This window comes from Capra hircus, chromosome 1, assembly GCF_001704415.2.
Source record: "Capra hircus breed San Clemente chromosome 1, ASM170441v1, whole genome shotgun sequence".
Classification (NCBI taxonomy): Eukaryota; Metazoa; Chordata; class Mammalia; order Artiodactyla; family Bovidae; genus Capra; species Capra hircus.
The window spans coordinates 69,976,903-70,000,381 of record NC_030808.1 but is presented as its reverse complement, the minus strand read 5'-3'; the positions used below and the strand labels follow the sequence as shown (position 1 = coordinate 70,000,381).

General features: G+C 39.3%; 2 protein-coding genes across 13 annotated transcripts in view; one reads left to right on the top strand and one right to left on the bottom strand.

Moving 5' to 3' along the window:
• LRCH3 (leucine rich repeats and calponin homology domain containing 3) overlaps positions 1–9,921 on the top strand; it is a 110,902-nt gene extending 100,981 nt beyond the window's left edge. For 3 of the 10 annotated variants that reach the window (XM_018045974.1, XM_018045983.1, XM_018045948.1), the window contains 2 exons: positions 272–349; positions 7,019–9,921. In XM_018045974.1, the coding sequence (XP_017901463.1) occupies positions 272–349; positions 7,019–7,153 (213 nt within the window). In that variant the 3' untranslated portion in view covers positions 7,154–9,921. The other 7 variants (XM_018045980.1, XM_018045967.1, XM_018045952.1 and 4 more) reach the window with 4 other exon arrangements.
• IQCG (IQ motif containing G) overlaps positions 9,778–23,479 on the bottom strand; it is a 48,838-nt gene continuing 35,136 nt past the window's right edge. The window contains exons 9-11 of one of the 3 annotated variants that reach the window (XM_013963410.2): positions 16,749–16,877; positions 15,680–15,781; positions 9,778–11,203 (exon numbers count right to left, since the gene is read on the bottom strand). In XM_013963410.2, coding sequence (XP_013818864.1) covers positions 11,072–11,203; positions 15,680–15,781; positions 16,749–16,877 — 363 coding nt within the window. In that variant the 3' untranslated portion in view covers positions 9,778–11,071. Of the gene's footprint in view, positions 11,204–15,679; positions 15,782–16,748; positions 16,881–23,479 lie in introns of all 3 variants that reach the window. The other 2 variants (XM_005675051.3, XM_005675052.3) reach the window with 2 other exon arrangements.

Here is a 23,479-nt window from a genome sequence, read left to right as displayed (position 1 = left end):
TACCTATTTTTGTAAATAAAGTTTTATTAGGACACAGTCACTCACTTGTTTATATATTGCCTATGGTTGCTTTCAATCTCTTAGCAGATTTGAATGGTTGCAACAGATCATATGGCCCTGAGGCCTAACTTGTTTATTATCTGATCTTTAAGAAAAAGTTTGCTAACCCTCCAATCTAGAACATTGAATTTATAAAGCCATTGGCAGGAGTGTTTTTAGTTAGCAGATTTTTTTAAACTTTGCTAATAATACTGTTTTGTTTCTTTTGCAGCCTAAATTAACAATGGCAAAATGTAGACGAAATGTGGAGAATTTCCTAGAAGCTTGCAGAAAAATCGGTGTACCTCAGGTAATAAATTTTATTTCTTATGTTGCCAGATAAATTTGGGTATTACATTCCAAAAATCTTTTAGAAATGCAAGTATTTAATATCTTATAGGATAGTTCTGTGCTAAGCTGATAATTACTAACCTGATTGTATTACTAGAGTCAGTTATTATGCTTTTGATCAGTTTTCCTCAATTATTTCCAAGAACCAAGCAAAGAAATAATATACATATTAATTAATTTCAGTGTTATAGTAAGTAATTAGTTCCAAGTAATCAAAAATAGCTATTTTGAAATTTTCTAAGTATCCCCACTTGCTCATTGACTTGTAGACAGCTTCATACACAGTAGAGGCTATGCTTCAGAATATGTGCTTCTTAGACTAAGAATGCTTCAGTTGGCTTCAGTTTTTTAACACTTGCTTTAATACTTTTAAAAAATGTTTATTTTGAAATAACTTTAGACTTTGAGAAATGTTGCAAAAATGGCACAGAGAGATGACTGTATACAGTTCCCTTGTATATTCAACTATATACAGGTTCCTGGACTGTTAACATAAGCATAAACATAGTATGTCATCCAGAGTAACAAACACCTAGACAGCGTTGTTGACTAAGCTACAGATTTTACCAGTTTTTCCTACTAAAGCTCTTTGGAATTGAATATACAGGAGGCCATTTTTAGGCACTGTTCCTGCTCTTGAGGGTTTTTTGCCTCCAGATTCCTCAGTTACAGCTTTATTGCCCTTTAATGGTACAAATAGTTAAACTTTTACCCTTTAAAAAACAATTAAATGTGGTATCCTTTAATGACATACATAGATAAATTTAAAGAAATAAAAACTGGTGCCATTTGATACTTTCTTCATTAATCTTAACCATTACAGTTCTTGTCACCATATTTTGTTCAGTATTCAAAGAGAAAAACGTGACTCTTTTCTGTCACCTTAATTAGCTGTCAGAAACCCAGGATTGGCCTCGACTCAACAGCTCCACTGTTTCTCTCGAACCTAAGCTCTTGTCCCAAGGGCTTTCACTGACAGTGACTATTTTACCCAATTCACCATTCCTCTCTTTAACTAACATGAATTGAGAAGATCAAAGCATCACTTGTCCAATGGGCGCCTTTCCCTTTCAGCTTTTTTATAAAGGGGAAGCGAGCCCAGCTACACAGAGCAGCTGCATTAGGCAGTGTGAGCTCCCATGAGTGTTTTTCTCCTTGTATTAAGTAGATTTTGATTCTACTACTTACTTTTCACTTTTTTCTTTTTTGTTTTATTAAGCTGAGTTATAAAATAACTGAAATGCACATTTAGTGATAGCAAGGATCGTTTTTGTTCCTGTGGACAAATTGAAAGCAAATTTGTCGTCTGCATATTGTACTGATTTCTAAAGGCTTATCATCTCTTTTAGAACAAGCCATATTTAAACATATTGAGAGCATTAATAAGATTTCTAGATAAATAGCCTTCATTTCTCCATATTAACAGACAGTTTATAATATTCCCATGTACAGTTTAACATTCAGGGTTTCCCTTATGCCTACTTAATTTGTTCCTACCAGACCATCACAACCATGCCCAGTAGCTTCCCCAGTTTCTTAGCACAGTGTCTTTGAATAAGAGAATGTGGCACAGGTTGGTGCAGGGAATGGGAACCAGAGGGAGACTAAGAGTGATTAAAAAGAGGCAGTGCACACCTAAAGAGAAGGGTGCTAAAAGCGGCCCCACACAGCTAGACGCTCTGGCATACTTAGCCTGTGTCAGACTGTTAAAGGACTTCTTACAGTGTACATGCACTCTGGACTTCACAGAACCATCATCTGTCTCAGATTTAAAGTCCATACACTGAAAGTCTTTCAGAATGTAACTGCCATCAGTCAACAAAACCAAAAACAGTGTGCCTTTTATTTTTTTTATTTATTTTAAATTGTCTGATAATCACTTCACAGTATAACTGTGCTTTTTAAAGCATGCATGTTAATCCACTCTTTGCCAAGCAGTGGTTAACAGTTTTTATTTGAAGGCAGGAGACAGAAAAAAATGCAATTTAAAAGACTGGGTGTTTCTCCAGGGTGGTTTTAGACTGGAGTTCTTAACACATCCTCCCTTCCATCCCTCCTCCACCAGAAAGAGGAAGTGGACATTCCACACGGGCCACCTCGTCCTTCTCCACTTCTGCCTTTCACCCAAGCTCACCACCACCATCACTACTGCTTTTAGATGCGTTCCTGTTCTGCTGCTACTTCTGCTAAATCACTTAATTGTTTGCCTAAAACGAAGAAAATTAATAAACACAGACTCATAGCTTTAAACTCGCATTCTCAGGTCCTTCTGCCGTGGAAGAGGGGAAGAAACCCATACGCCGTCTTCTCCATTTGTTCTACTTCTGGGCATTATGACCTTTACCTAGACACAACCACCTGCTGTGTTTGACTTGTAAATAAAGTCAGGGATGTAATAATGATCATTTGAAAGCAGATAACATGTAGTATTAAAAAAATTGTCAGATCCTCTGTCCAGAAAACATGTGTAAAGATGAACGATTTCCCTTCTCAGTGTAACTTTTTATATGTTTACAAGTTAAGTTCTGAAACACTGAAGAATGCCAGTGACTATTGAAAACCTCCAGTAAGGCTAGGGATGTGGATATTCTCTATCACATGATGCATTCAAAAAACGATAACGGGTGGTAAAAACTTCTGAGGCCAGTATATCATGTCCTAGAGTTATTATCTGTTGCGTGTGAAAGAATATTTTACTGTTACCAAGTCCAGTAACGCTTTTAATTGCTTAATCTGTAAACTGGAGGGTTTGGATGATCTCTAAAGCCCCTTACAACTCTAGATTAATAATTAGTAAACTGGACTTGATTTGATTTTTAGAGAAACACCAAGTCATTTAGTACAACCTGACTTCCAGGTAATAAATTTCCCTTGATTATCATACTTTCTTCATTCTTTGAACCTTCATGACTCACCTGGCTTTCTTTGAAAACTTCCCCCTCTTCTGTCCACCCCAAGGATTTGTTCTTGCTTTCTGACCTATTCTTCTTTTGTTAATGGGGAAGAAGGAGCCAAGAAAGAGGTTGCCTCACCCACTCACCACCCTCAGGCCTCATATAACCCTAAGTCAGCATCCACCTCTGTTTATTTTATCTTGAATGTTCACTAGGCACCAACAATTTTATTCTGCTATTTAGTAGTAAAATCAGGCTCAGCACATAGAGGATTCTTTGTGGGTTTGTTTTTCAGCATTTTATTTTGATTCATCATAATAAAAAATGTTATAGGGCATGTTTCTTTGAATATGATTGAGATGGTCATATTGAATTCTATACTCAAATCTGTATTTCTGATCCACTGACTATGTTTTTCTGTTTTCCTTTCCTGCTCACACTTTGGACAGGACAATCTTTGTTCCCCTTCTGACATCCTTCAGCTAAACCTCAGCGTAAAAAGAACTGTTGAAACACTACTTTCTCTTGGGGCACATTCAGAAGAATCCAGTTTTGTCTCTCTATCTATCCAGCTTTTGGGTTTTGTGGCATTTTATTGTACTTTAATGTTAACTCTCTGTATGCTTTATTACTGGATCTTCCCCCTCTAGCCGAAAGAGCGCATTCCAGTGGTTTTTCCACCTCATTCCTATACTTGGTAAAGGAGGTTTGTTTATCATTCAAAAGTATTTACATATGTGGTTTTTTTTTTTTTTTCTGGCCATCAAAGAGCTAATCAATAAAGTAGATAAATCCTGTCCTCTTGTGCCCAGATGAGCAGTTCATGACATTAGGAAGCATTTTTGATGCTGCTGCTGCTAAGTCGCTTCAGTCATGTCTGACTCTGTGCGACCCCATAGACAGCAGCCCACCAGGCTCCCCCGTCCCTGGGATTCTCCAGACAAGTATACTGGAGTGGGTTGCCATTTCCTTCTCCAGTGCATGAAAGTGAAAAGTGAAAGTGAAGTCCCTCAGTCGTGTCCTACTCTTAGCGACCCCATGGACTGCAGCCTACCAGGCTCCTATGTCCATGGGATTTGCCAGGCAGGAGTACCAGAGCGGGATGCCATTGCCTTCTCTGCTCCTGGCCTGAGAGGCCCTGTTACTCTCATGAATGCTGAGCAGGTTCTGCTAATACAATCATGAGCCTGTTGTTAAAATACAACCTATAAGTTTGTTTCCAAATGGCATAGTAAAATTTCCATCTGGCTGTTTTTCCATGCCTCAGCACAACTTAAGTACTGAAACTGTGAGAAATATTAAAATTACGATTTGCTGAACTTTTCAGCAGCTGTTCATAAGGAAACAGTTGTACTCTTTCTGTTCTGGGAGGACACCTGGTCACTTAGATCTCCATATTGAACTGTGCCCTGAAATCCTGAAATCTCTTTTTATTAGTAGGCACAGGCCCACCTAATAATTATTTGCTGTCTGGACATCTGGAAGGCACTGGCCATTTAATCTTAATAATTTTAATTTGATTAGGATGATCAGTCCAAAGAAATGCTGGTTCCCTAGATTGCTATTCTGAGCCCATTGTGTACACTGAAAACAGTACACAAGCCAGGTATCTGGAGCTGCCCTCTCACGGGTTGGCACCTGTCAGCACATTTATTATGTTTTGTTAAACTTCATTTCTGGAATCCTATTTAGAATTTAAAATTGGAATTTATGTATTTTCCAATATATTTGAACCATGTTAATCGGTAAACTTGTATTTGCTAGGCTGTTGAGATTATATCTGAACACTCGCGGGTAAAGTATTAGGCAGCAATCTCTGTTTTGTACCCAAGGCAATGAATATTGTCTCTTTCAGAATGTTTAGTATATTAGCCTCTAGCCTTAATGCTTGAAACTACTTAATATTGCATTCAGATTCTGGTTCTCGTAAACAGTGTTTCTGAACATTCAGGAATCTCCTGAACTCTGTTAACAAAATTGGACAACTGAACTCAGGTATGAAGGGAGATTGTGAGGAACATAATAACATCATGTAGAAGTCAGTCTGAGGATCTGATTGCTTTGGTTTCTTTCATATTAAATAGGAAAAGTGTTTAATACATTAAAAACTGTTTACTGTCAATGCTGGGACATTGAACACTGTTGAAAAGTTCAGTTTTATACAGTAGCAGTGCCTTTCAGAGTTTGGGGGAGACATTTTTAAGGTGTCTCTGAGTCAGAGATCAGTTCTGTCAAGTTTTGTCTCTTTAAAAAACCACTGATAAGACACATGGTGTGGTGTGTTGTTTGGAGGGCGTGGTGGTGCATAAGTCAGCTAGAAGGCAAATGTGCATCTGGAAAGCATAAGCCACTGAGGGAGTGTCTAAACCATGGGCTCACAGGTCGCAGGGCACTCCTGAAAGTGGAGATCAAGGAATCTGCCTCAGAGGAAATATGTGTCTCCCCCAAAAGCAGAACACTCTGCAGGTTCATAGTAAGTATAGTTAATCTGTACTTGCAGTTGTACTCAAAAGATTTACACAACGTTGCTAGTTTTATAAGATCAAAAGTTTCCATTTATCTTGTTTTATCAAGGTAAGTATTAAAAAGAAAGTAAAGCAAGAATACCAGTAACTGCTCATAATACATACTCGTTATATTTTTCATTGCAACTGGTTTTGTAAAACTTCCTGTATTAAGTGCCAGTGAAAAGCTGAGGAATATCTTCTTTGATAAATATGTATAGTCACTTCTTCAGTAGAGCCAGAATTCCACTTTCATTCGAGAGTAATCATTCTTTCATTTAGTCAGTGACATATGTTATTATGATATGCCTTTTTTTCTTGTATGAAAGGATTAACCAAACACATTAATGAGGTAGATAAGAAAGAAGCAATTTAACTTCCTTAAGCAAATACATAAACACTTTTCAGATATACATTAATTAAGATGTTCTTGACTAAACTCACATCATTGTTCTCCAGCATAATTTAATCCATTAAATACCAGGATATGAAACACTTTTTCAGGTATGATTACTGTATTTAAATTCTATAATTCAGATTTTTAAGTGATTCAAACTGGACCTTCCATTAATTACCCAGTGTGGTGGGGGTAGGGGGGGATTTTCTCAAATACATCTAAATCTCAAGAATATACTTCAGTTTCTTCCTGTGATGCCTGTCTGGTATGAGAACTCTGATTCTCCTAGTCAGGACTATAATGTAGATAGTGGCCATTCCTGTCTCGTGCAGTCTGAGTTATGCCATGAAACTCTCTTGCGTTCTTGTGGTTTGTAATTTCCAAAGCATCTTCTCCTACAATATTGTATCTTTAGGCTTAAGCCATCTGGTAACTTGGAACTGGTTTTCTGTTTTCACCTGTCTCATTTTACTGATCTGATCTGCATTGCTTTTTTATTCATCAAGAGTGAAGGATGTTGCTTTTACTCCATCATAGTATGTTTATCCTCTGTTGTATGCATAAGTGTATGTGACTTGTTTATTTTCCCGATATTCAAAATAATCTGTATGTACTTTTAGTTGTATTAATAATAATAATAAAAAAGAGACAGTGAGTGTCAGGTACCATTTCTGTATAACTCATATGAACAGAGGTCAGATTCCTAGCTACTGACTTTTCATATCTCAATTCATTATTATGAGGGAGAGAAGAGATGCTTATTTTTTCTTTTCACTTCTGTGACGTTCATCCTCTTTTCTCTTTTGTTTTTATGTCACGTTGTCCCATTTCAGGAGCAATTATGTTTGCCTCTCCACATTTTAGAAGAGAAAGGTTTGAGCCAGGTTGCCGTGACGGTCCAGGCTCTCCTGGAGCTTGCCCCACCCAAGCAGCAGCAGCAGCAGCAGCACCAGTTATCTGCTGTGTAAGGACTCCCAGCACCTTGGGCATTGGCCTGGCCAAAATGGAACAGGACAGCGTGACTGCTGCTGCCCGCCATCTGCTTAACAAAGCGCTTATGTGTTCTTAAAAGGGACTGTTTCCATGATTCCTGACAGGAATATTTTGCTTCATTTCTCCATTTTAGGGGAGGTTATATCAACTTGCTTTGAATTGTTTATGAAGACATGGTTGGTTTTCACAAATGAAACTTCATTACTGAGAACCCAACACTGACAACCAGCCTGGCTGTGCTTTTCTAGAGTGGGCTCTTTTATATACTGCAGACTGACTTCTCGGAAGGGTATTTGGCTCTCTGGCAGGCACAGACATGCTTTTATTTGTACCTGTTTCCAAGCCCTCTGGAATCCACAGGTTTCTAACATGGTTGTTCATTAGAATCTCCTGGAGAATTTGTTAAAATACAAATTCCCATCCAGAGGGTCTACAGTGAGCCTGGGTATCTGCATTTCAACAACCATTCCAGGTGTTCCATGTAGTGAAAACCATTGTTCCAAACTAGATATTTGTATAATTTGGGGGAGTGATGACTCCACTGTGTTTCTCTGCCACACTGAAGATCAAAAGCTATATTATACTTGGACTGTTCTGTCCAAAAAAATGTAAACACTCCAGATTCTGCATGGTGAACCAGTGAAACAAATACTGTGGTATTTAAGGCCAGTGTCCTAGGTCTCCCCCTAGCACCACTTAGAGGCTGGACCCTATATCATCCCAGTTATTCTAATCAAGCACTCTACACACAGGTTCCAGATCTTCAGGCTGGTAGCATGTGGCACTCGGCATCCTGTGTGTTGACTTCTCCGAGCACACCCCTTCTCCCCTCCTCCCATGCTGCTACCAGGATACCTGGATCTGTGAACATCTTCCATTCACACACAGCAGATTCACTTCCAGCTCCCCAATTAACGGATGACTATGAAAATAAAGGAAAAGCCAAATTTCTTATATTTCTTTCAGCTAACGGCCAGTTTCCATAGCTGAATTAAAGCACTTGTAGCATTTTAAAACAGCTGCTGTCTTCATTCTACCAGTGCCTTATTAACTAAACTGTGAGTGCAGTAAAATGACCCAAGGCTCAGACAACACAAAACCTTTATTCACATCTAAGCCACTTGGGTCTTTTTCCCCTATATTTTGAGCCCCTTTTAGTGGTTACTGATATCTTCTGGTATTCACTGCCTTTGTAAACCAAGTAAATAGAGTAAGTGAAGATACTAGTTATCTAAGTTTTTTCCTGTTGTTAATTGTTCTGGAGTTTCTTTACCAGTGCATGCATTTAAGCCTAAGTCCTCTCTTTTTTTATCATGTAGCAGCATTTAAAAGTAACTTTGGATAAAGTCATGTTGTGTATCTGGTCAAGGTAATGTTTTCTCCTTGTCATCACAGGTTTAACCTTATATAATACAAAACATCTGAGCTCAACGCCCAATCCTTCAGGGTCTTTACAAAAGTACAATGTATTTTAAGTGCTTAGAGCCAGACTCCATTATATTTACATTTCCAAACAGACCCACCAATCATACAGCTTGTTTAGAATTTAACTATAAGTATTTTTACTTCTAGTCAATGTTAAACCTCAGTATAATCTCCAGATTATAGAGAACAGTTTGAAATGAAACTCAGCAAAGGCCACTATTTGTCACATATTATGTAAGGAATAATCCCAATCAACATACACAGTGCAACATTTGGAACATTTGTGACTAATTTTCCCATGGGACTAATTGGACTTTTTAATTTATTTCAAATTCTGTACTTCGCATGAAACCTTATTCATATATTTTACCAAACTAATTCAAATTTATGTTTGAATTGTTAGAAAATATTTGTGTACAGTTTTGGTTAATAATGAAAGAAAAATATAAAATATATTAAATGTCTTTTCTATGTCAAGATGCAAAACAAGTCATGTTGGAAAATTTTTGTACCCAGTATTTTGTATGTACCTTTTTTCTTTTTTTTAAGCTGGAAAGAAAATTTAACAGTTAGCCTTGCTAGACTCTAACATAAGCTGAAGATGGCTTTGTAACACATCCACCTGACCATTTATGAGCTTCCTCCTGAAGCAGCGAGCGTCCTGACACTGAGGAGTGAATGGAGAAGAGGCTGAGTGCCCGCCCACCAGGGCCCCTGCCAGCTGCGGAGACTTTAAGCCAGCAGGCTTCTGGGCTTTGAAACTCATACTAGGTTAGCACTCCAAACAGTTTTCTCTGGAAACAACTCATGGGAGGAGGGGCCTCTGTATTTGACTAGAATAGAGTAGGACACTTAGTAGCTGTAGGTCACTTTCCTTAATAGCTTTTGAAAATATAGTTTCACAGCTAATCAAGGAGTCTGATTTCTCTACTTGGTAACAGTCCAGCAATGACTAATGATAGATGACTGTGCTGATGAGTATGATGAATTTTTTAAAACTAAGCGCTTAAATGGTTATAGAAATGAAGGAAAACATGGATATTTAGAAACTTTTTATATACATATTGCAATAAGATGGTTTATAGCAGATTTCATTTTATTTCTGAAAATGTTATAAACATGTAATTAGTAAAAAAAAATTTTGTAAAACACTGTCCTATATTTGTATGTGTGTAAATATAATGCGTAAGTTCTAAGAATAAATATGTCAGTATCATGTATGTTATTTTAAATTGCCTGTATGCCACTTTACATATTAACATTAAAATAAAAGACAACACTTCAGTAGCATAAAATTAAAGGCTGATGTGAAAATGTTCATATCTAAAGTATGGTTTCCTTGGAAAATAAAAGGGTAAATTCTCTGATGGAACATTGGTACAAACTCGTAATAGCCCCTTGAGATCAAAATGTACTTTTTTTAAGGAAGTGTAGAGACAAGTATTGTCTTATATTTGGAGTTAGATATGGCTTACTTTTGAAATATTACATATCTGGAAAGCTTTTCTCAGGAACTTCCAACTGTTCTATAATTGTCTTAATATTCCAAGACAGTTCTGTTCTGATTAATTGAGCCAAGAGTGACCCCATGAGTGGGCTCATGTTCTTTTAAAATAACATGACTAAGCTTGTTGTGCCAGGTACAAGTTAGGATTTTCACATGCGTTACCTTTTTCAGTCTTAATACCCCATAAGATGACAGTCATTGAGTAATAAGCAAAGCAGCTATAGGCCCTGGTATCTCACTTATCAAAAATATCTCCAAACTCATCTCCCCAGTGACCTGTATCTTCTGTCTTTCCTATGTATGGGTTGTGTATCCTGACATCTCATTTCTGTCTTCCATTTATCATTTATATCCCTACCTATTTTCCAGAAAAGGAGCTGAAGCAGCTTATAAGGTACATGTTCTTATGTGACATTCCCCATAAAAAAATAGTAAAGTGATAATAAATTTAAAAGGCAAGCACCAACCTTTATTAAAACTTTACTGTGTATGTATTATGCTAGACTCTTGATAAACACCACCTTGTAGTTCCTACTGAACACCTCACTTTTGCTTTTATTACTAAGTATCATTTTTCATGATAGGCAAATTGAATAGTCAGAATCAGACGTTATAGGAATTACGTTTTAATGCATCACTATAACTAAGATTATGTGCTTTTTTTTTCTGGTGAACAAGAGCAAAAGAAATCTTCACAAGACTTCTAAAAATACTTCTTCCCAGCAGTTTGTTCTTTTTTTTCTCAAGTTATGAAGAAGCCCTAAATCACAGTATAATCCTAATTCAGGGTTTGAAAACTAGTATAGCAGGCAAAGTGACCTAGTGTAACCAAGCCTCACCTAGGAGTATCCAAATAAGAAACAACCCATAGGTGAGTTATCTGTGATGGTAAAAGATATTTCTTAACTCCGTTCAGATCCTTCTTCCCATCTCCAGAGCACCAGCAGAAAAGATAACTTGGTCACTTCTTGCCTCTTCTCTTGTCCTTCTCTTTGCCTTTGCCTTTTACATCCTTGCTGTCATCTTTGTCCTTAGGCATTTTGAAACCACCAATTTCTCTCCGTACCACAGTGCCTCGCCACCAGGCCTGGAGCTGAAAGAGAACAGGGAAGTGAGTATACTTTGTAGTATGCCTGACAAGCTGCACTTTTTCTACGTAAGGGGATGGTTTTTTCATAAAATAACTTCTGTGAAGATGGTTTCTGAGACACAGAAATGGCCAAGCATACCTTAAAGCAGTGCTAGTCTGTTCTGCAGCTTGAAGTCCTACACTCTAAAGTTCTCAAAGAGTAAAAATAAAAGGAATCTGATTAGGCCTGACTTTTCCTTTGCATGTAGAAACCTGATTACCTTGTTCTGCTGTTCTTACAAACATTCAAGTTCCCCAAATCAAAAAACCATTTACTCCAAAAGGGATGCTAGTTACCTGAACCATAGGTAACTCTGTCAAAAATGTGCAGATAAACTAAACTATAGATGATTCAAGGTTTCCTGGTGCATTTCAATCTCTAATGATTGATTCAGTTCAGTTCAGTCGCTCAGTAGTGTCCAACTCTGTGATCGCATGAACTGCAGCTCGCCAGGCCTCCCTGTCCATCGCCAATTCCCGGAGTCCACCCAAACATGTCCAGCAAGTCGGTGATGCCATCCATCCATCTCATCCTCTGCCATCCCCTTCTGCCCTCAATCTTTCCCAGCATCAAGGTCTTTTCCAATGAGTCAGCTCTTCGCATCAGGTGGCCAAAGTATTGGAGTTTCAGCTTCAACATCAGTCCTTCTGATGAACACCCAGGACTGGTCTCCCTTAGGATGGACTGGTTGGATCTACTTGTCCAAGGGACTCTCAAGAGTCTTCTCCAACACCACAGTTCAAGAGCATCAATTCTTCGGCACTCAGCTTTCTTTATAGTCCAACTCACACATCCATACATGACCACTGGAAAAACGATAGCCTTTACTAGACAGACCTTTGTTGGCAAAGTAATGTCTCTGCTTTTCAATATGCTGTCTAGGTTGGTCATAACTTTCCTTCCAAGCAGTAAGCGTCTTTTAATTTCACAGGTGCAGTCACCATCTGCAGTGATTTTGGAGCCCAGAAAAATAAAGTCAGCCACTGTTTCCACTGTTTCCCCATCTATTTGCCATGAACTGATGGGGCCGGATGCCATGATCTTAGTTTTCTGAATGTTGAGCTTTTAAGCCAACTTTTTCACTCTCCTCTTTCACTTTCATCAAGAGGCTTTTCAGTTCCTCTTTATTTTCTGCCATAAGGGTGGTGTCATCTGCATATCTGAAGTTATTGATACTTCTGGCAGTCTTGATTCCAGCTTGTGCTTCCTCCAGCCCAATGTTTCTCATGATGTACTCTGCCTATAAGTTAAATAAGTAGAGTGGCAATATACAGCCTTGACGATACACAGCCTTGACGTACTCCTCTTCCTCTTTGGAACCAGTCTGTTGTTCCATGTCCAGTTCTAACTGTTGCTTCCTGACCTGCATGCAGATTTCTCAAGAGGCAGGTCAGATGATCTGGTATTCCCATCTCTTTAAGTATTTTCCACAGTTTATTGTGATCCACAGAGTCAAAGGCTTTGGCATAGTCAATAAAGCAGAAATAGATGTTTAAGGATCAGAACTCACCTTCAAAAACGATTTAGTTAGCTCCCTTGAATATCTTGGTCATTAGATACAACTGTTGTGAATACAGTCTGGGCTGCTTTAAAATCAGACTAAACCCCAAAGACAGAGCAAATCCACTAATGAAAATAAAAATGGCCTTCAGCTACTTACAGTTTTGCTCTAAATCGAGGAAACTCAACAAATAGAAAACACCATAGAAGCTTAATAAACACTTGCTAACTGTACATCTGACTCTCCTAATGGAAAGCTCAAGTTTGGGTTTAAATACCTGGTCCTGAATGTATTACACTTTAAAGCTTACTTCCTTAGTTCACCCCCTTATACACATCCCAAGCCACAGCTTGCACACCACAGGGCCTCAGCAGATGCTCTTTCGGAGAGAAGGGCAATCCTCAACAGTACAGTTTCAGTGCAGCTGATGTTATATTTGCTTGAAAATATTTCCAATCTGACTTGCCAGTTTCACCATCACTAATAAATACAAGTTCATGTAAAACTTCAGTTTCTTTATTACTACTTACCCTTTTGACTTTTTTGAGAAAAGCTCTTGTCAAAACCTAGCAGATAGTCTGGGCTAATACAAATAGACCTAAATCAAACCCCTTATCATTATACAATGGAAGTGAGAAATAGTTTTAAGGGACTAGAGTGCCTGATGAACTATGGACGGAAGTTCGTGACACTGTACAGGAGACAGGGATCAAGACCATCCCCGTGGAAAAGAAATACAAAAAGGCAAAAGGGCTGTCTGGGGAGGCCTTACAAATAGCTGAGAAAAGAAGAGAAGTGAAAAGCAAAGGAGAAAAGGAAAGATATAGGCATCTGAATGCAGAGTTCCAAAGAATAGCAAGGAGAGAGAAAGCCTTCCTCAGCAATCAGTGCAAAGAAATAGAGGAAAACAACAGAATGGGAAAGACTAGAGATTTCTTCAAGAAAATTAGAGCTACCAAGGGAATATTTCATGCAAAGATAGGCTCAATAAAGGACAGAAATGGTATGGACCTCACAGAAGCAGAAGATAATAACAAGGGTGGCAAGAATACACAGAACTGTACAAAAAGGATCTTCACGACCCAGATAATCATGATGGTATGATCACTCACCTAGAGCCAGACATCCTGGAATGTGATGTCAAGTGGGCCTTAGGAAGCATCACTACGAACAAAGCTAGTGGAGGTGATGGAATTCCAGTTGAGCTATTTCAAATGCTGAAAGATGATGCTGTGAAAGTGCTACACTCAATATGCCAGCAAATTTGGAAAACTCAGCAGTGGCCACAGGACTGGAAAAGGTCAGTTTTCATTCCAATCTCAAAGAAAGGCAATGCCAAAGAATGCTCAAACTACCGCACAATTGCACTCATCTCACACACTAGGAAAGTAATTTTCAAAATTCTCCAAGCCAGGCTTCAGCAATACGTGAACCATGAACTTCCAGATGTTCAAGCTGGTTTAGAAAAGGCAGAACCAGAGATCAAATTGCCAACATCTGCTGGATCATTGAAAAAGCAAGAGAGTTCCAGAAAAACATCCATTTCTGCTTTATTGACTATGCCAAAGCCTTTGAGTGTGTGGATCACAATAAACTGGAAAATTCTGAAAGAGATGGGAATACCAGACCACCTGACCAACCTCTTGAGAAACCTATATGTAGGTCAGGAAGCAACAGTTAGAACTGGACATGGAACAACAGACTGGTTCCAAACATGGAAAGGAGTATGTCAAGGCTGTATGTTGTCACCCTGCTTTTTTAACTTCTATGCAGAGTACATCATGAGAAACGCTGGGCTGGACGAAGCACAAGCTGGAATCAATGTGCCAGGAGAAATACCAATAACTTTAGATATGCAGATGACACCACCCTTATGGCAGAAAGTGAAGAGGAACTAAAAAGCCTCTTGATGAAAGTGAAAATGGAGTGAAAGAGTTGGCTTAAAGCTCAACATTCAGAAAACGAAGATCATGGCATCTGGCAAATAGATGGGGAAACAGTGGAAAGAGTGTCAGACTTTATTTTTCTGGGCTCCAAGATCACTGCAGATGGTGATTGCAGCCATGAAATTAAGACACTTACTCCTTGGAAGGAAAGTTATGACCAACCTAGTCAGCATATTCAAAAGCAGAGACGTTATTTTGCCAACAAAGGTCCATCTAGTCAAGGTTTTGGTTTCTCCAGTAGTCATGTATGGTTGTGAGAGTTGGACTGTGAAGAAAGCTGAACACCGAAGAATTGATGCTCTTGAACTGTGGTGTTGGAGAAGATTCTTGAGAGTCCCTTAGACTGCAAGGAGATCCAACCAGTCCATCCTAAGGGAGACCAGTCCTAGGCGTTCTTTGGAAGGAATGTGGTAAAGCTGAAACTCCAATACTTTGGCCACCTCATGCAAAGAGTTGACTCATTGGAAAAGACTCTGATGCTGGGAGGGATTGGGGGCAGGAGGAGAAGGGGCCAACAGAGGATGAGATGGCTGGATGGCATCACCAACTCAATGGATGTGAGTTTGAGTGAACTCCGGGAGTTGGTGATACATAGGGAGGCCTGGAGTGCTGTGATTCATGGGGTCGCAAAGAGTTGGACACGACTGAACTCAATATAAATAGGATCTTAAGAAGCAGTGGGATATTAAAAAATTCTTTTAAGAGCTCTGTTGATTAGAGATAGTATTCATAAGTGTGACCTCTGGGGACAAGGTCTAGGCTTTGCATCCACTGTTAACCGCCTCTTCTTTCCTAGATTAAAAACTGGGGGGCATGTCCTCTTTACTGTCTCCCTGCACCACGGATGATGGCAAATTCCAGTGATTAGGTCATGCTTCCTCACAGATCTCCTGCTCTGTGTTTGATAATAAACAAGAGGTGCTTTGCATTCCTCAGTGTTCTGCCAGTTACAGAATTGAAAAGGCCCCAAGATGCAAAGTGTGGTTTTTTACCTTTATGATGCTCCTCAATTCCAAGTCATCCTGTTCTCTCTTCTTCCGGGTCTTCTCCTTTTCTATACGATCTTCAATGATGACTTGTTCATATTCCCTTATCTGCAAAGGTAGACATTAATCGTGTTACAGGACCCAGCCAAGCTGTGGCCCACCCAGACCTGCTTCCCTTGTTCATGCCACATCACTTGCAGGATCTCAGTTCTCCCACCAGGGACTGAACCCAGGGCCAAGGCAGTGAAAGCCCAGAATTCTAACTACTAGGCCACCAGAGAACTCCCTAACCCTACATTTTTAATTAAAAACTTTAAAATGAACCATACCAAATTAAACCCTCCAAAAAAGAAAAAATTTACTTGATTCCTATATTGTCAGTTAACTTTATAATTGTCCCCCGAATTTTTTCAGCTTGAATAAATTTGCTTTAAAGTCTTCTAATAAAAATGAAATACTAACTTGATATGTGACTAATGACATCAAAATAATGTAATAGAAAACTAATAGAAGGCACACCTACAAATAACCATCTTTTAAAAGAAATTTGAGAAGTTCTACACTTGTTCAATGATAAAACCATAATCAGAAGGTTTTATAAATCATTTATAAATTATCTTCAGAGATCTTAAAGTATTAATTAAAATAGTATCTAGCTCAAGGGGTTTTGGATAGCATTAAAATAAGTTATATATGTAAATCTGGGTTTGATCCCTGTGTTGGGAAGATGCCCTGGAGAAGGGAAAGGTTACCCACTCCAGTATTCTGGCCTGGAGTATTCCATGAACTGTATAGTCCATGGGGTCACAAAGAGTTGGGTATGACTTGAACGACTGAAAAAGAAAAAAGTAAAATACTAGAAAAGTGCCCAGGCCAGATTAAGCCCTATCAAGTGTCGGCTGCTGCTGTTATTGTCCCATGAATGAGGACATCATCATCTTCGGAAAAGAATCCCAGTGGTTGACAGGCACATCTCCACTTCATGACCAAAAACTGTACCCCAGCGACTGCAGCTTAGCTCCCACCCACTCCTCCGTGCTCTGCCTTAATGCTATTGAGACTCCCCCTTCCTTACCGTCTTTGCAAGTTCTTGAAGGTGTGCTAAGTCACTGGCCTTAGCAGATTTGAGGGCATTTAGTTCATTCTGTTTCATTTCTGTGTCCTTATCAAATTTCTCCATCCAGAACTCTAGCTTCTCCTCAAGCTTCTATTTGGAAAAAAAAAAAACATTAAAATGTGTCCAGACATGAAACAGTATATACTGTATGAAATCATGTATATGAGTTTCAAGAACAAGCATGACTGTTCTATAGGAAAATAAGTCAGAATAATGGTTACTTTGGTTGGGGGGGGGGATTGGTGGTTTATTGATTGGGAATGGGGCAGGAGGGAAACTTCAGGGATGCTGAAGCTTCTATTTGGAAAAGAAAAAAACATTAAAATGTGGTCAAACCTTTGACAAGTCTTAGCAAGAAACACAGAAGACACTTTTAAAAATAAAGGATAGAAAAGATAAGTTCAGAAATAAAATTTAAATTGTAAGAGACTACAGCTCATATCTTTATACTAATAAATTCAAAATGAATATTTTGATGAAATGGATTATTTCCAGGAAGATATAAGTTACCAAACATGACTCAAAAAGAGTTTTTTTAAGCAATGACATCATTAATCATTAAAAAAACAGAAAAGGGAGCCAAACATCTCTCCTTTACCTAACCAGACTGTTTATGACTGAATTTTACCAGTTTTAAGGAACAGGTAATAATCTATTTTGTTCTATTTCTATTAAGCTAGTTAGCATAACTGATCACAGTATAACAAAGAAGCACCGAAAATGAATCTATAGAATAATCTCATTTATGGAATACATAAATACAAAATAAAAATCTATAATTCTAACAGTCTAGTAAAAGAATCATAAATTATGAACAGAGTAGATTTATCCCCCATATTTAAAGATGATTCAACATCAACAAGTCTACTAATATATTTTAACTTATTAACACATTAAAAGAAATCATATCTTCTCAATGGATTTTTAAAAAATCCATCTCATAAAACTCAATCTTCATTCCTGATTAAGAAGAAAAAAAAGAAAACTGACTAAAAGGAAGATTTTGGTTTCTAAAAAGAAAAGATTTGACTAAAAGGAAGCTTTATTAACTTGATAAGGCTTACCTTCCATAAACCTACACCCCAAATGTCATAAAATCCCCATTTGTGTCAGTTATCAATTTATTGCCTCTCAATTCCAAATCACCCTTCACTGACTAGCTTTGTAAGACTGGATGATTGCAGCAAACACTTCTTTCTGCAAACTGGCACAGTATTCAGCTTTGTCAGTAGAGGGTGCTAGAGGGACATGACAAGAGCTTCTCTCCTTGGTTCCCACTGCTTCCGCCTTTGTGTCTGGGCACAGCTGATGGTGTCACAGATGTGACATACTCAATGGCACTTGTTCACCAACTTTTACTAACACAACAGACAGAGTCTTGCTTGCCAAACACAGTCTACAGTTCCCTGCTTCCCAGCTTTACCCCACTAACTGTAAACCAGCTCTGACCCAGGCAACAAAGCAAATATTTATTCCTCCCTTGGACACTTTCCTCCAGCCCTAGAGTTCTCTTGTATCCCTCCTTTTTAGCCAATCCCTTATTAGCAGTTAATGATTCTTTTTCTAATATGTTCCCTGCTCAAATTACCAATGTGGTTTCTGTCCCCTAACTGAACGATAATGATACAGAATTATTATCAAAACTAGTTTGTCTCCTACCTTCTAATTCATGTGTCTCACTAAGTCATCTAAAATCCTTGCTTCTGTTCATCAGATACAACCGGCATAACACAGTAAGCTACTAGGGGGTGTCGTGGAAAGTCAAAGCAGGCGATGATCTCTGCAACCATAACGTGGCAGAGAGAGCAGAAACGACACAGCCCTGATGCAACTGTGAGTGTGTACTGCTGGCCCAGTCAGGTAAAAGTAAACTGTTTCTGCAGTTTTTTCCAAATGAGTTTGGAGACAGGGAGTTTAGTCAAGTTAATAGCTGCCGTTCAAGATTTTCTCCAGGAAAGATGTGATGTCTGGAACAGTGTCTGCAGTCGCAGTCACCGTTCAATTGTATTTACATTAGTCCAGGAAAGATGTGACGTCTGGAACAGTGTCTGCAGTCGCAGCCACCGTTCGATTGTATTTACATTAGTCCACAGTCACTCTGCAAGATCATTAGCCGCACAGGCCAAACAGCTGACTTGAACGGGGACGTGATAAATGTCACTACCTCCACTTCGATGCCTTTGATGTTGGCATTAATTTCAGCAGTTACACTGAGACTGCAGTACCGCTTATGTTCACTATCTTGGTAGGGATGGGAAGTCCCAGAGGCCTCTACTAGGCCCTTCCTATCATAGTGGCCCTCACTCCATGAATCAGGAGCCAAGGTGAAAATTCTGTCACCAGCTATGTCTTACTCCAATCATATGTTCAGTAACTGGGGAAAATAACCACAGAGTGTATCCGTAGAAAAGTGAACCCAGAGTAAATCAGACTTAAGTCTCCATCTATCACCTGATCATCGTAATCGCCCATTTTGAGAAGGGTCCACAGTGATGTCTTGAATCCCCAGGAATTAGCATCAATTCAGAGCCAATGTTTAGTGACCTCAAAAGGTCTGGGTATTTTCTTTTTTCCAGTGCATAGTCACTCTAATAAGTAGGTCCCTAGGGTAAGGCTTAGAGGAAGATTCAATTGCATTACTTGTACAAGTGAACAATTGCTACTGAGTTCTTCTTCAGGGGGACCTGCCGCCCTCAATCAACGAGCTCTGGGTCTGTGAATTTACTTAGTTTGGAAACTGGGTGAGAGGCCATGACTCTTCATTGTGGTGATTCAAATCGAGTTTTTGGCTACTAGATTTGGGCTTTTTCTCTGTTGTATAGATAAAGTACTGCTTTCCCCCAGCACCTCCCTGTAGTTAAACGCAGCCACATGTCCTCTGGCACTCCGTGATCCTGTCAACTCCACTGAAATCAGGAGTGGCATCACCCGTGGTCTTACCTGGCCTACACAAGAAACCAAACACAGGGCTTTTCAAGGATGCAAGTATTCCCCTAACTAAGAAGCTGAAGTTGAACGGTTCTATGAAGACCTACAAGACCTTGTAGAACTAACACCCAAAAAAGATGTCCTTTTCATTACAGAGGACTGGAATGCAAAACTAGGAAGTCAAGAAACACCTGGAGTAACAGGCAAATTTGGCCTTGGAGTACAGAATGAAGCAGGACAAAGGCTAATAGAGTTTTGCCAAGAGAACACACTGGTCATAGCAAACACCTTCTTCCAACAACACAAGAGAAGACTCTACACACGGACATCACCAGATAGATGGTCAACACCAAAATCAGATTGATTATATTCTTTGAGGCCAAAAATAGAGAAGCTCTACACAGTCAGCAAAAAAAAGACAGGGAGCTGACTGTGGCTCATCTCAGATCATGAACTCCTTATTGCCAAATTCAGACTTAAATTGAAGAAAGTAGGGAAAACCACTAGACCATTCAGGTATGACCTAAATCAAACCCCTTACGATTATACAGTGGAAGTGAGAAATAGATCAAGTGACTAGATCTGATAGACAGAGTGCCTGATGAACTATGGATGGAGGTTCGTGACATTGTACAGGAGACAGGGATCAAGACCATCACCAAGAAAAAGAAATGCAAAAAAAGCAAAATGGCTGTCTGAGGAGGCCTTACAAATAGCTGAGAAAAGAAGAGAAGCAAAAAGCAAAGGAGAAAAGGAAAGATATAAGCATCTGAATGCAGAGTTCTAAAGAATAGCAAGGAGAGATAACAAAGCCTTCCTCAGTGATCAGTGCAAAGAAATAGAGGAAAACAATAGAGTGGAAAAGACTAGAGATCTCTTCAAGAAAATTAGAGCTACCAAGGGAATATTTCATGCAAAGATGGGTTCAATAAAGGACAGAAATGGTTTGGACCCAACAGAAGCAGAAGATATTAAGATGGGTGGCAAGAATACACAGAACTGTACAAAAAGGATCTTCACGACCCAGATAATCATGATGGTGTGATCACTCACCTAGAGCCAGACATCCTGGAATGTGAAGTCAAGTGGGCCTTAGGAAGCATCACTACGAACAAAGCTAGTGGAGGTGATGGAATTCCAGTTGAGCTATTTCAAATGCTGAAAGATGATGCTGTGAAAGTGCTACACTCAATATGCCAGCAAATTTGGAAAACTCAGCAGTGGCCACAGGAATGGAAAAGGTCAGTTTCCATTCCAATCTCAAAGAAAGGCAATGCCAAAGAATGCTCAAACTATCGCACAATTGTACTCATCTCACACACTATTAAAGTAATGCCCAAAACTCTTCAAGTCAGGCTTCAATACGTGAACCATGAATTTCCAGATGTTCAAGCTGGTTTTAGAAAAGGCAGAGGAACCAGAGATCAAATTGCCAACATCCGCTGGATCATCGAAAAAGGAAGAGAGTTCCAGAAAAATATCTATTTCTGCTTTATTGACTATGCCAAAGCCTTTGACTGTGTGGATCACAACAAACTGGAAAATTCTGAGAGATGGGAATACCCGACTACCTGACCTGCCTCTTGAAAAATCTGTATGCACGTCAGGAAGCAACAGTTAGAACTGGACATGGAACAACACACTGGTTCCAAATCGGGAAAGGAGTATGTCAAGGCTGTATATTGTCACCCTGCTTATTTAATTTATATGCAGAAAAAAAAATTATATGCAGAGTACATCATGAGAAATGCTGGGCTGGATGAAGCACAAGCTGGAATCAAGATTGCCAGGAGAAATATCAATAACCTCAGATACGCAGATGACACCACACTTTTGGCAGAAAGAGAACTAAAAAGCCTCTTGATGAAAGTGAAAGAGGAGAGTAGAAAAGTTGGCTTAAGCTCAACATTTAGAAAACTAAGATCATGGCATCCAGTCCCATCACTTCGTGGCAAATAGATGGGGAAATAGTGGTAGACTTTATTTTGGGGGACTCCAAAATGACTGCAGCCTTGAAATTAAAAGATGCTTACTCCTTGGAAGAAAAGCTATGACCAACCTAGACAGCATATTAAAAAGCAAAGACATTAGTTTGTCAACAAAGTTCCATCTAGTCAAGGCTATGGTTTTTCCAGTAGTAATGTATGGATGTGAGAGTTGGACTATAAAGAAAGCTGAGTGCAGAAGAATTGATGCCTTTAAAGTGTGGTATTGGAGAAGACTCTTGAGGGTCCCTTGGACTGCAAGGAGATCCAACCAGTCCATCCTAAAGGAGATTAGTCCTGGGTATTCATTGGAAGGACTGATGTTGAAGCTGAAACTCCAATACTTTGGCCACTTGATGCGAAAAGCTGACTTATTTGAAAAGACCCTGATGCTAGGAAAGATTGAAGGCAGGAGGAGAAGGGGATGACAGAGGATGAGATGGTTGGATGGCATCACTGACTCAATGGACATGAGTTTGGGTAAACTCCAGGAGTGGGTGATGGATAGGAAGGCCTGGCATGCTGCAGTCCATGAGTCGCAAAGAGTTGGACATGACTGAGCGACTGAAGTGAACTGAACTGGATGCATTAGTAAAGAACTATCTTCTAGGAAGGAGTGTCTCACAGAAACTTGTTAGAGGTGGGTGTTTGAGTTGGTGTTAGGCCACACGTGATAAATTCACATTGTATTCCTATCTCCCTAAGTCTTTTGAATTCTCTGCTCCGTCATAGCAAAGAACCACTGACATCCCCACTTCATTAAATGAGTCCAGGTTTTAGTTAACCAATCAAGCTAACTGTTAAGCGTCATCTCCAGCTGCACAAGCTAACACATTAAATCCAGAATCCCTAGTAAACAGGTCCACATCAATGAACTCGACCTAATCCAGTATTCTATTCTACCTTCCTTGGCCCAACAACCTTAGAATCCATTCTCATACCTGTCTCCTGGGCTTATGCCAATATATATTAGTAAAGTCTTGTAATTCTTTTAGAATGTAAGTTATATCCTTCTAAGTTATAGTCATCCGAGTTATCTATGAGCCTGGAACCCGCTGAGATTTGACTCTAGTGATGGAACCACGGACAAAAGGGGTGATTGCACTAGGTCTTGAGAGATAGCAGCCCCTTTTCAAGGCATCTGCCTCAGATGAAGTTATTATCACAGGGTTTTCAGGGAAAATAAGACTAATCTACTCAGACATAGGAGGGCAAGCTACTTCCACCAGCAAGAGAGGCTTACGGTGACTTGGGTGTTCAAGAAATAAATTACGTACCAGGAATTCCCATTCCAAGTTGCAGGGTCCTATTTTTTCCCAAGGAACCCTAACGTGCACGTGAGAAACTCGTCATGACCATGAATGAATTCACGTGTAATACTGACTGAAACACCATTAAAACCACCAATAGAGAGACACTGCCACATTATCACTTTAGTAATACTGCTAAACATTACACATGCCATTCTATGCATACAATAAGCCACAGAATGGAAACGGATATATAAATAATGAGAGGGAAAACAGGAAACTGCTATTATTTAGTCAATAGGAGAAGGGGGTGACATAGGATGAGATGGTTGGATGGCATCATTGACTCAAAGGATATGAGTTTGAGCAAACTCAGGGAGATGGTGAAGGGCAGGAAAGAAAGTCTGACACGCTGCAGTCCATGGTGTTGCAGAGTCAGATACGACTTAGCAACAGGACGACAACAGCAAGATTTTCTACCCAGAAAATCCAAATGAACCAACTCAAAAACCATTAAAAACTAATA